We start from the raw sequence: 15594 nt of genomic DNA, 5'->3' as shown, positions 1-15594 counted from the left end.
TAAGGGGTTAAAATCCAAAATTTATAAAGAACTCATACTACTCAACACCAGAACAAACAAATAATCCAATTAAAAATGGGCAAAAGACCTGAATAGACACTTTTCCAAAGACATACAGATGGCCAAGAGGCATATGAAAAGATGCTCAATGTCACTAATCAGCTGAGAAATAAAAATTAAAACCACAATGAGAAATCAGCTTATACTTGTCAGAATGGCTACCATCAGTAAATTAATAAACAACAAGTGTTGGCGAGGACGTGGAAAAAAGGGAACCCTCGTGCACTGTTCATGGGAATGCACATTGGTGTAGCCACTGTGGAAACCAATATGGAGTTACTAAAAAAATTAAAAATGGATAATGATATGTTTTTTTTTTAAATTAAAAATGGAACTGCTTTATGACCCAGTGATTCTACTTCTGGGAATATATCTAGAGAAACTTGAAACACTGATTCAGAAGAATACATGCAGCCCTATGTTCACTGCAACATTATTTACAATAGCCAAGATATGGAAGCAGCCCAAGTGTCCATCAGTAGATGAGTGCATAAAAAAGCCATGGGACATTTATACCATGGAATACTACTTAGCCATAAAAAATAATAAAATCTTGCCCTGGCCACGTGGCTCCGTTGGTTGGAATGTTGTCCCGTACACCGAAAGGCTGCAGGTTTGATTCCCCATCAGGGTACATACTTAGGTTGCAGGTTTGATCCCTGGTTGGGGTGCTTATGGGAGGCAACTGATCGATGTTTCTCTCTCACATCGATGTTTATCTTTCTCTCTCCCTTCCTCTCTCTCTGGAATCAGTAAACATATCTTCAGGTGAGGATAAAAAAAAAAAAAGAAGGAAATCTTACCTTTTGCGACAGCAGGAACAGACAGGGAGAGTATTATGCTAAGTGAAATGAGCCGGTCAGAGAAAAACAACTACCATATGATCTCACTTATATGTGGAATCTAATAAACAAAATAAACTAACAAATAAAATAGACAATAAATAAATAAATAAAAAGAAGTGAAAAAATAGAACATATTTTTAACCAAAGGTTAGCGCTGGCTGGGTAGTTTGGTTGTTTAGAGCATTGTCCTGATACATCAAGGTTGTGGGCACATACAAGAATCAATCAAATAATGCATAAATAAGTGGAACAACAAACAGATCTTTCTTTCTCTCTCTCCCTCTTTCTCTTTCTAAAATAAAAAAATAAAAATAAAAATCAGAAGATAAAGTTCTTTTTTGGGAAGTTAGAAAACCTGTCCTAAACCACACCAATTTCAAAAAATTCAGAAAACCTATTATCATATGAAAGTGAACAACAGAACAAGGACCAAAACAAAGTCACTAACAAAGTTACTCTTTAAAATAAGATAAAAAAGAGCACACCAGAAACACATTTCCATAAAACAGATCAAAATTATAACTATTTCAAAAAAGCTAAAAGACATTAAAAAAATTATCTAGCCCGGGCCAGGGGCTCAGTTGGTTAGAAAATTGTTCCAATACCTCAAGGTTGTGGGTTCGATCACCAGTCAGGGCACATACAAGAATCAAGCAATGAATGCATAAGTAAGTGGAACAACAAATCGATGTCTCTCTCTCTCTCCCCTTCTCTCTCTAAAATCAATACATTTTTAAAAATTCTTTAAAAAGGTAATGAGTACAGTCATGGCCACTTTGACTCAGTGGTCAGAGCATTGGCCCATGGACTGAAGGGTCCCAGGTTTGATTCCAGCCAAGGGCATGTACCTTGGTTGCAGGCTCCATTCCTGGCCCTGGTCGGGGCAAGTGCTGGAGGCAACCAGTCCATGTGTCTCTCCCACGTTGATGTTTCTCTCTCTCTCTCTCCCCCTCTTTCACTCTGTCTGAAAAGCAATGGGAAAAATATTCTTGGGTGAGCATTAAAAAATGTAAAATAAAATAAATAAATAAAATAAATAAATAAATAAAAAGGTAGCCCAGTCGGGCGTGGCTCAACGGTTGAGCATTGACCTAGGATCCAGGACATCGAGGTTTCATTCCTGGTGAGGACACATGCCCGGGTTGGGGGCTTGATCCTCAGCAGAGAGTGTGCAGGAGGCAGCCGATCAATAACTGGCTCATCACTGATGTTTCTACCTCTCTCCCTCTCCCTTCCTCTCTCTGAAATCAATAAAGATATATTTTTTAAAAAAGAAGTCCTTAATTATAAAAAATAAAATAAAAAGGTAATGAGTATAAAAATAATAAAATTTTAAAAAATAAAAATAAAGGACGGAGAGAAATAGGACATAAAAGTTACAGAAGAAGAAGAGAGAATGGAGTAGAGGCAATTCTTAAATCTGTACTGGCTGAGAATTTTCTAGAATTGATAAAAAGAGCCTAAAAAAATCTATCCACAGATATTTTTGTTCAGGAGATACACACACACACACACACACACACACATAATATAGAAAAATAAGGTGTATATTATATAACATAATTATATATAGAATTATGTAGTCAACCAATAAATAAAATAAAAATTATATTTATATATAAGTATAAATAAATAACAGGGAGATGCAACAAAATTAACAAAAAAACCACATAAAAAACTGGTAACAAGGGTGAGGATAAGAGAGAGCAGGACTGGTGATAGGGAGGTGATCCAAGAGACTTTAGCTTTATCTGTAATACTTTACCTTTTTTTCAAAGAGAATATATTTATATATAAAATTTTAAAGTTACTTAAAAGCATTCTTGTAAAGTGAGAAAAGTGCTACTAACAGAAGCGTCAGATCCAAGAAGGCAGATGAATTCAAGCAGTCAAAAGGCTAAATAACACTTATCCAGAAGGATTAAGTTATGTTCCCCAATTCTGAATTAGGCCACTGAAAACACAAGTTCTCTAGGACAGATATCCCTAGTAGTCAGAAATTTTCAGGGGGAAAAAAAGTAGAATACAATTTTTTCTCCACCAGGTGTCTAATCTGCAAGGAGTACTTAGGACAGCTTTAGAGAATGAAAAAATCCCCCAGATTCATTCTTAGAAAATAAAAAGTTCAACACTTAAAAAAGCACTAAACACAAACGGCTTCCAGAAGGCTCTCTGTGGCACACAGGCTCCTGCTACAACCCAGTGGTCAGGTGCCTCTCACCCCCTCACTTCCGGCAGTCTCTGCTTGAAAGCCACATCCTCAGCAATGCTGATGCCGTTCCTGACCTCTCCTCTCTAGAACAGCCAGCACCCTTCATCCCCTTTCACCTGCTCGGCCTCATTTTTCTTCTGAGAGGTGCTACTTGGCATGTTTTATATTCATGCTTATGGGCTTACTTTCCCACCCAAATGTGAGCTCCATGAGGGCAGGACTTTTGTCAGTTTCCTTCCTAGTTGTGTCCTCAGCACCTAGAACAGCACCTGGCACACAGCTGAAGTCCATTTGAAGGAACAGAGTATCTTTGGAAGGAATGTCTGAATGGGCTCTCCAAACTCTGCAGCTTTCTTCAAATGGGGGCTGAGCAAAGGCAGGGGAGGGAGAAAGGGGCTCACCTCCACATTCCAGACGTAGGAGCTGTGGAAGAGCTCCGACCACATCTTGCCTACTTTGTTGATATCTTTGACATCCCAGATATAGATACTGTGGTCCTTATACACACAGGACAGCCACTGGTGGATGGGGTCAAAGGTCAGCGCCACCGTATCCGGATAGACAGCTTCTGTCTTCCTGCAGAAGAGGAAGCTAACAAGGCAACACGGATCATCAATCACCTTCAGTGTCACTGTGGGTAGTGACAGCTGCCTGTGGTGACACTTGAGCTATCTCATGTCAATGCCACTGTGGCCCATCTCTCCCACTCCAACTCTACTTCTCCCTCCTCTCTCTTCCTTTGCTTTGTTTCTAATACAGAGGCTGTAATGTGAACGCTTCCCCTTGGCCCCTGAGAATATTTGAATTTTCAACTGTTAACAATTTTCTCCCCTCATTTCACCCAACCCAAGCTCTGTCCTCTCTCATGGAAGGATAATGGGCACATACCTCAGGCCCTCTCTCTCATGGACTCCATCAACACATGACCAAAAATCTCTGTACAAGGGAGCAGAGTTGTCGTCCCCTGGCCTGGGGCATCCCTACAAAGGCTACAGTTTACTGAGCACCTACTGTGTGCTGAGCCAAGAGCTTTAGCTACACCAAATCCCCACAACCTCTGCGATAGGTAGGTACTATATTTTATAGACAAACTGCAGAAGCACAGGTTGATACAGTGACCTGCCTGAGGCCACACAGCACAAAGCAAAAGCTAGCAGAGCTGGGCGGCCTGGTTACAACATACCACTGTGTGTGGGTTGCTGATCCACCCTCTCTGTACTTTGAAACACCCAAAAGCCCCCTCCAGGCGATTAGAAAAGGCACTCAGGAGGTAGTATCCAGATATCTACAAAGAGGCCACCCCAGGTACCCAGCATCCCTGGTTAGGTAGCTCCCTGCCCCCCCAAAATAACAACAAAAGGAAAATATGTCACAGCTCAGCCCTTCCACCTACTCTTGACATGACAGCCAGAGAGATCTAATGCTCAAGGCCTAACCACATAATGCCAATGCCTGAAATCCCCAGTGGCTGCCCAAGGATCTCAGAATAGACTATAAGCTCCTCCTCCCAGCTTTCATCAATACTCAGACCTGTCTCCTACCATTCTCCTCCGCCAGGCACACTAGGCTCCAGCCACACAGCCCCTAGGTGTTCCTGCAATATACTAAGCCCAGTGTGCTGTCCCCTTAAGGCCTTTCCACCTGCTGTCAGGACCCAGTTCTCCACACAGCTGGCTCTTTCTCACTAGAGAAGCTTCCCCTGGCCACTCAAATATAGCCCCAACCCCCAGGCAGTCTCTTTCCCGAGTCCCTGTTTTATTTCACCAAAGCATTTATGAATGACTATCTAAAATGATCTTATTTGTGTACTTGTTTCTCATCAAGCTCCCTCACGAGACTGAAGACTTCACAGTGGCAGAAGTTTTGCTGCCTCATTATAGCTGTATCCTGCTTCCCACCTAGGGCTGGCCCACATGTAGATGGATCTGGAAGCATGGATGCATACCAACAGACTCTGGGTGGGCCCCTCTCCCTCCCCCTGCTGGGTAGTACCTGGGCTCCAGGCCCTGGGCCACATCCACCCCAAGGTAGTGCGGCTTGGGCAGGTTGGCAAGGTAGTGTAGGTTGTGGGCCTGGAAGATGCGAACTATCCCATCTGTGCAACCGCAGAAGATGAGTTCCTCGCTGACACAGAGGCAGGAAGACAGAGAGACCTGTGGGGGCAAAGGGGACTCAAGTAGACTTTGTGCTTTGTGTGGCCCGGTTCAGGGACATGGGCACTGATGGGACAGACTTGGGCCTCCAGAGAAGCCTTATAGTTTCTTGGGTCTAAGAAGCCCATCTTAGTAAATGTTAAGGTTTTCTGAAATCAGGATGTAGTGTAAGGGCACTATTGAAGGAAATGTGCCAGCAGGTAGATAAAGGTACAGACTGGGACAGAGTTGTCACTGCTACCTACAGAGGAACTCAGCTGTGGGTGGGAAATATCTGTTCAGCAGACCATGACTCCAGAGAGGTCACTTGCAGTAACAAAGTTGAATTTTAGGCTTACGGTTTATTTCCTATTGTTTAAAAACAACTTCATAGAGATTAGACTACAAAGCAGCATAGGAAAAAGTTACTGTATACAGGAAGGACTGTCTAGCCCGCCAGATGTAGGCAGAGGGGCAGGAAATGCCAGAGCTCTGGGCACAGACTAGAGGAGTTTTTACAAATCCACAGAGACTTAATTGATGAGTCATTTATGACAACTGCAACTGCACAGGGGCTACACATCTCTCTGTCAAAAGCTTCTGAATCAAACAGTGAGGAAAGCAATTGTAACTTGACCGAATTACAGGGGACCGGGCACAGTGCTGAATGCCTTACCTATATTATCTCATGTGACTCCTTATCAACTCTGTGAGGGAGGCAGCAGTATTGCCATTTTTACAGATGAGGAAACTGAGGCTCAGGTAGGGAAAGTCATCTACCAGAGTCACACAAGCAGAACTTGAAGTCAAACCCAGAGCGGGTGTGATCAATCACCAGGCAGAAACACTGCTGAGCGTCCCAGGAGATCATGCCATGGGAAATGTTTCCCCCATTGACAGCAGAGAGGTGGGGTACCTTCAGATTGATCCACTTCTCCAGCACCCTCTTCTCATTGAACTGGCAGAGGAGGCCCGAGTAGGAGACACAGAAGGTATTGCCTGCCATCTGGCCCCGGCCACAAGCCACACCACAGAAGACATTGTTGTGCAGCTCACCCAAGATGCCTGAGCGCCCTATGAGGGGCACTGTCCCCGTCACCTGGAGGCATAACAAGGTACAATGAGATAGTGTCCACATAGCCTAGACCCCCAACAATGTCATGATGGCTCTCTCATGACCAGGGGAACAACACAAACAGGAGGACCCTAAGAAACTCCTTCAAGTGGAGAAGGGAAGAAAAACCAGAACACACTTCCAGGCAGAGTGGTTGGAAGGCAGCAGTTCAGGAACAAGGTCTGGCCCCAGAGTCAGGGGAAGAAGCAAATTTGGTAGGGAGATTTCCTAGCAGAGCCTGCCAGACAGCACCCGGAGAGCAGGCCAGAAGCAGAAGCCAGACCCCTGAGAGGCTAGACAGCCTCTGAGACCACTGCCCCCATATCTCAGGTAGAAACGAGTCCATTCTGTCCCTGAAAGTCACTCCCTGGGCCTGGCTGAGGTTGCAGGGACAAAAACTCACCTTTGCCTCAGTGGACACTTCCAAGAACCAGAACCTAACATGCCGGTTACCAACAGTAACAAAATAGCTGCTGTCCTCGGAGAAAGAGAGGGCGATGACCCTGCATGATACCTTGTTGGAGGCCACCACCACATCTTTCTGGAAGAATCGGTACAGAAAAGTTCATGCCAGCACCCACCCCACTGTACTGCCCTCAGCCTTTGCCCTCAGCCCCGCATCTCCTCACTATCCCCTGCTCCGAGTCTCTTTTCCTTGGACCCCCAGGAAGCTACTTTATGGGAGAACCTGCTTGGCACTCATTCCCACCACAGAGGCTGCTGAGGCTTGGAAAGGTTCCCACGTGAGCATAAGTTCCAGAGCTCTCCCTGAGAGTCCAAGCTCTACAGCCCGCACAAGGTGCTGAGGACAGCCAAGCTGCGAGGAAAGGATACCAACCAGGGCTGCCATCGATAGGGCTCTCGCTCTGCGCCCTGCTGAGCACTCACAGGATAAGTCACGAATCCCCTCCATAGCTCTAAGGGAGGTGCTTCTCCTCCCACTCTGCCATGCGCAGAGGGGGATATCTGTGTTCAGGGTCACAGAGCAGGTTATGAACAGAACCAGGACTTGGTACCCACTTTTGCCAACTCCAGTCCTCCCTCAGCTATTCCACAGTCCAGTGCTCCTTATCAACTCAATGAATTCTCACAATTCAACCAGGTGTGTACTATAATATCCATTTCACAGATAAGGAAACAGACCCACAGAGACGGTAAGTCACTTGGTCAAGGTTACAGCTGGCTAATATAAAAATAATTATATATTCCACTAGCTGAGAACTTCTCATATGCCCTTCAATAAGTGCCTAAAACTGGGATCAGGTGCTCAATAAATATTTGCTGAATGAAAGAGCACTTTACCAAGTTATCTCATTTAGTTCTTCCAAAGCCTGAGACTCGGATGCTCCGGCGGCTGGCTGCCTGCCCGCACACCCACCAGCTGGCTCACCTTCCAGTCCCACACGTTGAGTACCATATCGTGCTGGTAGCCCATGGACACAATGTGCTTCATATTTGGGGAGAAGGCCACACAGGCCACGCCGTACTTGTGGCCCAACATCTCTGCCACCTGACTCTTCTCATCCACATCCCAGATTCGCACAGTAGGCCTGTGCCCGTTCTATGGAAGATGGGGCTGTTACTACTGCTGGGTTCTATACCAGGCAGGGCTAGAGGGGCTGGCAGGGCTGAAGATGGCATTGCCCCAGGGTGTGCCCCAAAGCCACCTCCCCCATCTGCCATGAGGCTCTTCTGGCCCAGGAAGGAGCTATTCCAGCGACTCCCCAGGCCTGGTGGGGACAAAAGGAATGGCCCCAAGACACCTCCCACCTACTCAATCATGATTACAACTCACCTCCCCCGTCACTATGTACTTCCCATCAGGGGAGAAGGCCAGAGAGCTCAGAGACTTCCTGAGGGCAAGGAAAGGGGTTGATCACTGGTTCCACTAAGGGTGGGCAGCCGAACCTCAGCCTGGCTGTGCTCACAGCACACTGCCCACTCCTCATCCCAAACCTGGAAGGGGCCAGGAGACATGAGCACCTGCAGCTCCCTCAGAGCCAGTGCTGCCTGAGTGCCCAGCACAGCATACAGTGCATTCCTGCATCCCCTGCTGCTAGGAGGGGGCAGCAGCATAGGGAAATGGGGTTCTGTAAAAGCAAAGGTCCCTTCCTTCCTAAAACTCCAAACCCAGATGGAGTGGACAGTGAATGGGGAACTTCCTTCTCTCCCTCTACAACAGTGAGTTTCCTAAGACCCCACCAGCCCTATAATCCTGAGAAATTCAGATGTAGGAAATGCTACAGATCTGGCCTAACTATGGAGGTGGTGCTGCAGGGAGGACTCTGGCAGACAATCACACTGAGACATCGCAGCATATGCTCCACTGCTAATCACTCAAGGTGTTCTGGAAAACCTTTTACCAACAAACATGGTTCTCTCTGATACTCCCAGATAGCCTGCAGAAAGACTGAATGACCAGACTTGTTTGCACATTTTTGGTAGCAAGTTTCACTGTTCCAAGACTGTATTGTTTTTTCTCTCTCCTCTTTATTTTTTTAAAATTTATTTTAATTTTTTTGTTAACCCTCACCCCAGTATATTTTTTCCATTGATTTTTTTAGAGAGTGGAAGGGAGGGGAGAGAGAGAGAAACACATCGATTGGTTGCCTCCCATGGGACCAGAGATTCCCCAGCCTGCAACTGAGGTACATGCCCTTGACCAGGAATAGAACCCAAGACCCTTCAGTCTGCAGGCCAATCCTCTAACCACTGAGAAAACCAGCTAGGGCTCTCTCCTCTTTTTTTAATTCTGTTTTTACATCTGTTCCTTAACAGTCTAGTAACTGTCTCCTTCACATGAGTAAACTAGTATGCAAATAACTAAGTAAATGCCTCTGAGTAAGTCTTTGATAATTTTATAGAAAATTCATCATCAACCCAACCCTCTGATGGTTCCCATTGCTCCTACAGCAAGCAAGGTGAACTTCCTACCTAACAGCCCCTCACCACTCCCTCCTCACTCACAGAATACCAGTTTTAATTGTAATGGCAATGTCTCCAGTTAGAGTACATTTCTTCACCTCTCTTGTAGCTACACAGGTACAGCTATATGACAATCTGGCCAATGAGACATGCTCTGTGTAATTTCCAGAAAAGCTTCTCAAAGGGAATTCTGTCCTGCTCCCCACTTGCTCCCCTTCTGAAAAAAGGACATGACAGCCAGAACTCTATCTTGGGTCAAGTGGTGACTTCAAGAATGGAAGCCTCACAATAAGCATGGTGGAACAGAAAAGCAGAAGTGGAGTCCTTAGTGCTCAGAGCCACCAGCCCACTGGGTGGCCACCTCTAGACTTATGTGCAAGAAGAACATGCCTTGTGTTTAAACCATGCTTGTTGTGGGGTTTCTATTGCTTGTAGGTACTCCTGACTGTCATGTGCCCTGACCTTGTGCCCAGTCCTCTATCCAATGCTATACGGGCATCAGTACACTGATTCCTCATATACATTCCATGAAATCAGGACTCTCATTAGCCAGTTTTGAGATGAGGAGACTTCATCACAGGGAAGTCCCCTGCCCAAGGTTACCTAACCAGACAGGGCAGAGCTCTGGACTCTAGGCCAAAGGTTCTCAGTCTTGGCTGCATCTCAGAATTCCCTGGGGAGCCTTTTAAAAATGTCAAAGCCACGCTAAGACTAGTGAGTAAAAGCTTGGTGAGAAACAGGGTAATATGTGCAAAGGTTCAGAGAAGCTCTCCCTAAGGTACTCACTAATCACAAAGGGAAAAAGAGAGGCTTCATAGTGGAGAAGCCTGGCAGACACCACCTTAACCAAGGGCTCAAAGTGAACACCATCAGCCACGAGAGAGATCAACATCATGAACTTCCTAACAGAATGCACTGAGAAGCACACAGCATTCCTTCTGAGGTGTTCCTGCCAAAGGTGCAGACGTGAATCTGTGTATGAGGAAATGTCAAATAAACCCAAAGGTTGGCACATTCCACAAAGTACCTGGCCTCAAAAGTGTTAAGGTCACAAAAGTTAAGATTGAAGAGATAATGATATGCAATGCATGATTCTGGACAATCCTTTTGCTATAAACAACGTTCTTAGGATAAATGGTGAAACTTGAATGAGTAGATGGTAGCGATGTACCAATTTTAATTTCCCGATATTGTTGAATGTATTGCGGTTTTGAAGGACCATGTTATTTCTTTGTCCCCCCAAGAAATACAAGCCTAAGTATTTAGATACAGGGGCATCATGTTTGCAACTTACTCTCAAATGATTCAGAAAAAAATTAATATGTACATAGAGAGAGAATGATAAAGCAAATGTGGTAAAATGTTAACATTTGGGGAATAGAGGTAAAAGGTATACACACACTCTTTGTACTATTCTTAATATGTCTAAAATTATTTTAGCCCTGGCTGGTGTGCTAAGTGGTTAGAGCATCACTCAGGAGGGTCAGGGGTTTGATTTCCGGTCAAGGGCATGTACCTAGGTTGCAGGTTTGATCCCTGACTCCAGTTGGGGTGTGTGTAGGAGGAAACCAATTGATGTGTCTCTCTCACATTGATGTTTCTTCCCCCCTCTTTCTAAAAATCAATGGAAAAAATATCCTCGGATGAGGATTAACAACAACAAAAAATAATAATAAAATAATTTTCATATAAAGTATTTTAAAGTTGCCAATACCCAGGCCTCACTCAAGACCAATGATTAGTCCTCTGGGAGTGAGGCCCAGGGGTCAGGTGACTCTGAAATACATCCAGAGTGAAAACCTCGACACTGGCCACACCACCTCCTAAGACAGACGCATCAGTGGTTGAGAGTGGACCCTTTCCATACCATCTGCTGGATGACGCAGTGATCAATCAACCCCAGGGAGCCCCTGAACACCCACTTGGGCCAACTCAGGGCCAAGGGCCTTCCCCAATAAACTGGAAGCTGGAGGATCTTTCTAAATCACATCCATTCATTCATGAAATAATAAGTGTCATCAATGTGCTAGATACTGCTCTAGGTGAAAGCAACATAGAAATTCACTACGAGAAAGTCTCTGCCCTCAGAGAGCTCACACCATGGAAGGGAGACAGTGAATATCATCAATGAGAAAATTTGATAGCATATGAGAAAGGAGTACATTTTGTGGAGAAAAGTAAAACAGAGAAGGGATGTAGAGGGTGCTGGAAGGTCAGGGTGTGGAAAGCATATCCCTAGCCTATAAAGGCCCCAGTGGCTTCTCTTTGCAATCAGTGTCCAACCCCTTCCCTAAGGTCCATGTGATGTGGCTTTTGCCTGTTTCAGCCTCATCTCCCCCACACTCACTCCTCTATTCCAGGCACATGGATCCTTGGCTGCTCCTCAAAGAACCCAAGATTCTTAGCCACTGCCAGGCCTTTGCCCTTGCTGTTCCCTCTCCCTGAAATGCTCTCCCCTCACCATCACATGGGTCACCCCCTCACTCCCTCAGGTCTTGGCCTCAGGGAGGCCTTTCCAGAGGTCTCTAATATAGCTTTTCCCCTACTCTCTGCCTATAAACCTGTCCTAACACATCCCTCATCATTACCCCATAGCAATGGTCACAGTGGGCTTGCTAGCCAATTGGCTTTAGTCTGTAGCTGTCAGCTCTACAGAGAGCAGAGATTCTCGTCTCTTTTGTTCACTATTGTGTTCCTAGCACCTGGGACAGTACCTAACACAGAGCAGACACTTCGTGAATATTACTGAACTTATAGGTGAATGAATGCGTGAGTCACCTAACCATAAGCATTTCTACCGTTCCACCCCTACCCATGCCTGGCCTTAGCCTACCTGGCGGTGTTAAGAATGTGCTGCTGTTTGTTCTCCTTGGGGTCCAAAATCACCACCACACAGCTGGGAAGAAAAAAGAAAATGTGTTCAAACTGAGGGGAGTATTGGAATTCAGGGATATTCTGTTCACAACAGAAGAGAGCCCACACATAAAGATTCTCTCGCTGTTCACCTCCTCCTCCAGATGTCTATGCTGAGAATTCTAGGGCTCTTCACATTATATTAATACATTCTTAAATAGAAACCAACACTTCCTCTATGATTACTATCCTGCCAAGCCCTGGGCTAATAAAGACTTGTGTTTACCATCTCTTTAAATCCTTACAAGGGCCAGGTAAGGTCAGGAATCTTAGTGCCATTTTATAGAGGAGGAAATTGAAGCCCAGAGAGGTGAAGTCCTTTGCCCAGGGCTACCCAGTAGATCTGGGACACAGTGGGGAAGTGAATCTGTACCTGTCAGATTCAAGAGCCCGCCCTTGTTCTCTGTCCTGGACTGCTTACTCCCCTAAGACTTGATAACAGATACTGTTCATCAGGAATGATCATGGGTCTGCGTGTCCTGTCCTGCGAGGGGGGGAAGGGAGGTTCCCTTTGGTGCCTAGAACAGTGTCAGGCTAGATCAGTATTTGTGGAATAAACAGTTGAAGAATGTCCTTCAGGTCTCAACTATCCAAGAGGAGGGTATCACTATTTCTGTTTTATAATCATAGAAGCAGAGGCTCAGAGAGGGGCACATGGTGGAGCTGGGACACAAGTCCAGATTGTCTAATGGTTGGGGTTTAATGACCTGTCTTTCCCATAATCGCTGCCACCTCCCACCTGCAGTCACAGTAAGGCTTTCATAGTTCTCACTACATGCCAGGTACTGTTCTAGATACAGATGGGCCCATGGTATCCTCTCCACAGCCCTCAGAGGTAGGCAGCATTATCTGCATTGTACAGACGGAAAACCGAGGCCCATCCACTCACTCACCCTGCTAAGTAGGCCACATGGCCTGTGCTGGGGTCACAGGTGAGGCCACTGCTGTTCTGGGCTGTGATGCCAAGCACCTTCTCCAGTGACACCTGCAGGGAAAAGACCCAAGTCAAAAGCACCTGCCCCAGCAGGTCCCATGTGGCATAGTCACCTCAGCTACCCATTCTGTTCCTATTATAATCAACACACTCACTGAGCTTCTATAGTCACCTACCAGCAGCTAACACTTGTTTTCCTCAACACTCCTTTGACAAATACACAGGGCCAGGTGAAAGGCATAGCATGGTGAGGAAAACACACAAAAATCCCTGCCCTTCCAGAGCTCACATTCTGGTGATGATGGAATGGAGGATATTCCAAGAAAATGAACAGGAAAAATATGCAAAATAGATATCAGATGATGATAAGAGTAATAAAGAAAAATGGACCAGTCCCCATCATGGTTGATCGAACTACTTAGAGTACAGATTCATAAAACTGTGGTATTTTCATATTTTGAATAGAGTAGTTTCTAACTATTATAAAGTAAAACATTCTCGAGCAAGTCCCTGGTCTTAGAAATGAAAGGCAAATATAAAACAATAATAGCTAACATTTACTGAGCATTTACCTGGAGCCAGGCAGTGTTTGAATATCTATGACTGTATTCACATTTAATGTTCTTAATAACCCTGTGCTTTGGTCACTCCACATCATCTCCATCTTACAGATGAGGAAACAGAGACCCAGAGGGGTTGCGCATCCAAAAAGGAGCAGTGCCAGGACTTTAGCCCAGGCAACCAGGCAGTGGCACTCATGTGTGTTTTTTTAAAATCTATCAATCAGCAGTACTGGGCATTAGTATAACTAATCATCTCAGACTAGGTCTTTTGCAAGCCAGGTGGACTCTGCATCACCAAACAAGAAAAATAAATGACATCAAGTTACCCAAAATACATAATCATAACAACAGCAGCTCACAATAACAAAGTAATTGCAATGTGCCAGGTGTTGTTCTAAGTGCTTAAGATATGTGAGCTCACTTAATCCTCACAAATACCCTATAAGCGAATATTTATACTATTATCCTCATTTTACAGAGGGGGAAATTGAGGCACACAAGAGTTCATAACAGGAAGAAGATTTTAAGGTTTACGCCCAGGCAGTCTGGGTCCAAGAAGCTGTGCTCTTACCCACCTGGCTACACCGCCTCTCTGAAATTGCCAGTTATTCTTCTACATTATAGAAAGTTCAGAGCGGGCAAGACACTTTCAGAAACCTACAAGATAAAGGCTATAAAGTATAGGGAGCTAGGTGAGAGATGAAGGTGGGTACTGGCTTTAGGCTGGGGTTCAAGAAGGCCTCTAGGATAGGAATATTCCTGCAGAGACTTGAGGGATAAGGAGCCAGCCAAGTAGATTGTGGCAAACAGCCCAGACAGAGGACTCACCAAACAAAGGCTAGGAAGCGGGGAAAAGCTTGGTGCCTCAGGAAAACAGACAGCAGGGCAGTGAGACTGAATCTTTTTAAGAGTGAGGATGAGGGGGCACCAGCAGAGAGGTGGATAGGGGCCTGGGGCCTTGCAGCCAGGAGTCGGTGATACAATCAGAGTGCAGCAGGAATCCACAAGAAGCTACCCTGTATCCATCCTTTACCTGGACTCTGTGCCAAGCAGGTCATATTCCCAATTTTATTTCATCTCCCTGCCACTCCATGGTACGGTTATTGTTATCTCCGTTTTATAAAAACATTACTTTGTGGCTCAGAAAGTTGGGAGAACAATTTTGAAAATTGCTGCTGTGCTAATGGAATTCCCTCTACATACTATAAAATCATCTTTGTTTCTGTGTCTCGGGACTTCTGTAAGCCTCCCCGCAAGCAGCGCTGCTGAGATTTTACAATGACTCACATGCTCTCCATCACTCTGGGTGGCGATATGGCCCAAGAACCCCACCTTGGTAAGAGAGAAGGAAAGAGAAGGCGGGGTAGAGCTGAGGGAGAGTTGGGGCAGGGAGGACTAGAGACCCTAAAAACTCAGCCCGGGCGAGGTCAACACAAGTGGAAGGGTCCAGAGAGACGTCTAAAGACGGAAGGAACACGCAGGGAGGAAGGCGGGGACCTGGAGGAACCCAGGAATGCTCCAAGGGCTGAGGGTGGGGCCGGGTTTTCAGAGGTGGGCTAGGAACTACGGGCAGTACCCCAGAGAAGAGGAGATGTAAAGTGGGAGGAGCCTTGACTAAAGGGGCGGGGCTTGGAGACCCGACGGGGCCAGGGAGCCAAAAGCCGGGAGCTGACAGGCGCGGCCAAAGGTCTAAGGGAAGGACCTGGGGAGAACAAGGCCGGCAGCTCCTCACCCGGTTCTGCACTGTGTCCTCGGGGGCCGCCGGGAGTCGCGTCCGCCGGCGGAGACAGAGCGCTGGAGCGGGGGGCGGGGAGGACTGGCTCCTCCGCGCATCGTTCCGCCCGTAGCCTCCGGGCCCCAAGGCCGCCATGGTCGCACCGGAGCCGTTACACTCAA

The 15594-nt window shown here is 46.0% G+C and overlaps 1 protein-coding gene across 1 annotated transcript in view; it reads right to left on the bottom strand.

Moving 5' to 3' along the window:
• WDR62 (WD repeat domain 62) overlaps positions 1–15594 on the bottom strand; it is a 41493-nt gene extending 25899 nt beyond the window's left edge. Inside the window, exons 1-9 of the mRNA XM_081118425.1 lie at positions 15431–15594; positions 13095–13186; positions 12122–12184; positions 8159–8216; positions 7754–7924; positions 6767–6904; positions 6166–6348; positions 5110–5270; positions 3519–3708 (exon numbers count right to left, since the gene is read on the bottom strand). Of these exons, the coding sequence (XP_080974551.1) occupies positions 3519–3708; positions 5110–5270; positions 6166–6348; positions 6767–6904; positions 7754–7924; positions 8159–8216; positions 12122–12184; positions 13095–13186; positions 15431–15568 (1194 nt within the window). The 5' untranslated portion in view covers positions 15569–15594. The remainder of the gene's footprint in view (positions 1–3518; positions 3709–5109; positions 5271–6165; positions 6349–6766; positions 6905–7753; positions 7925–8158; positions 8217–12121; positions 12185–13094; positions 13187–15430) is intronic.

Source organism: Miniopterus schreibersii, assembly GCF_964146895.1.
Source record: "Miniopterus schreibersii genome assembly, chromosome: 18".
Taxonomy (NCBI): domain Eukaryota; kingdom Metazoa; phylum Chordata; class Mammalia; order Chiroptera; family Miniopteridae; genus Miniopterus; species Miniopterus schreibersii.
The sequence above is the reverse complement of the archived record's forward strand: the minus strand, read 5'-3'. Positions and strand labels throughout refer to the sequence as shown.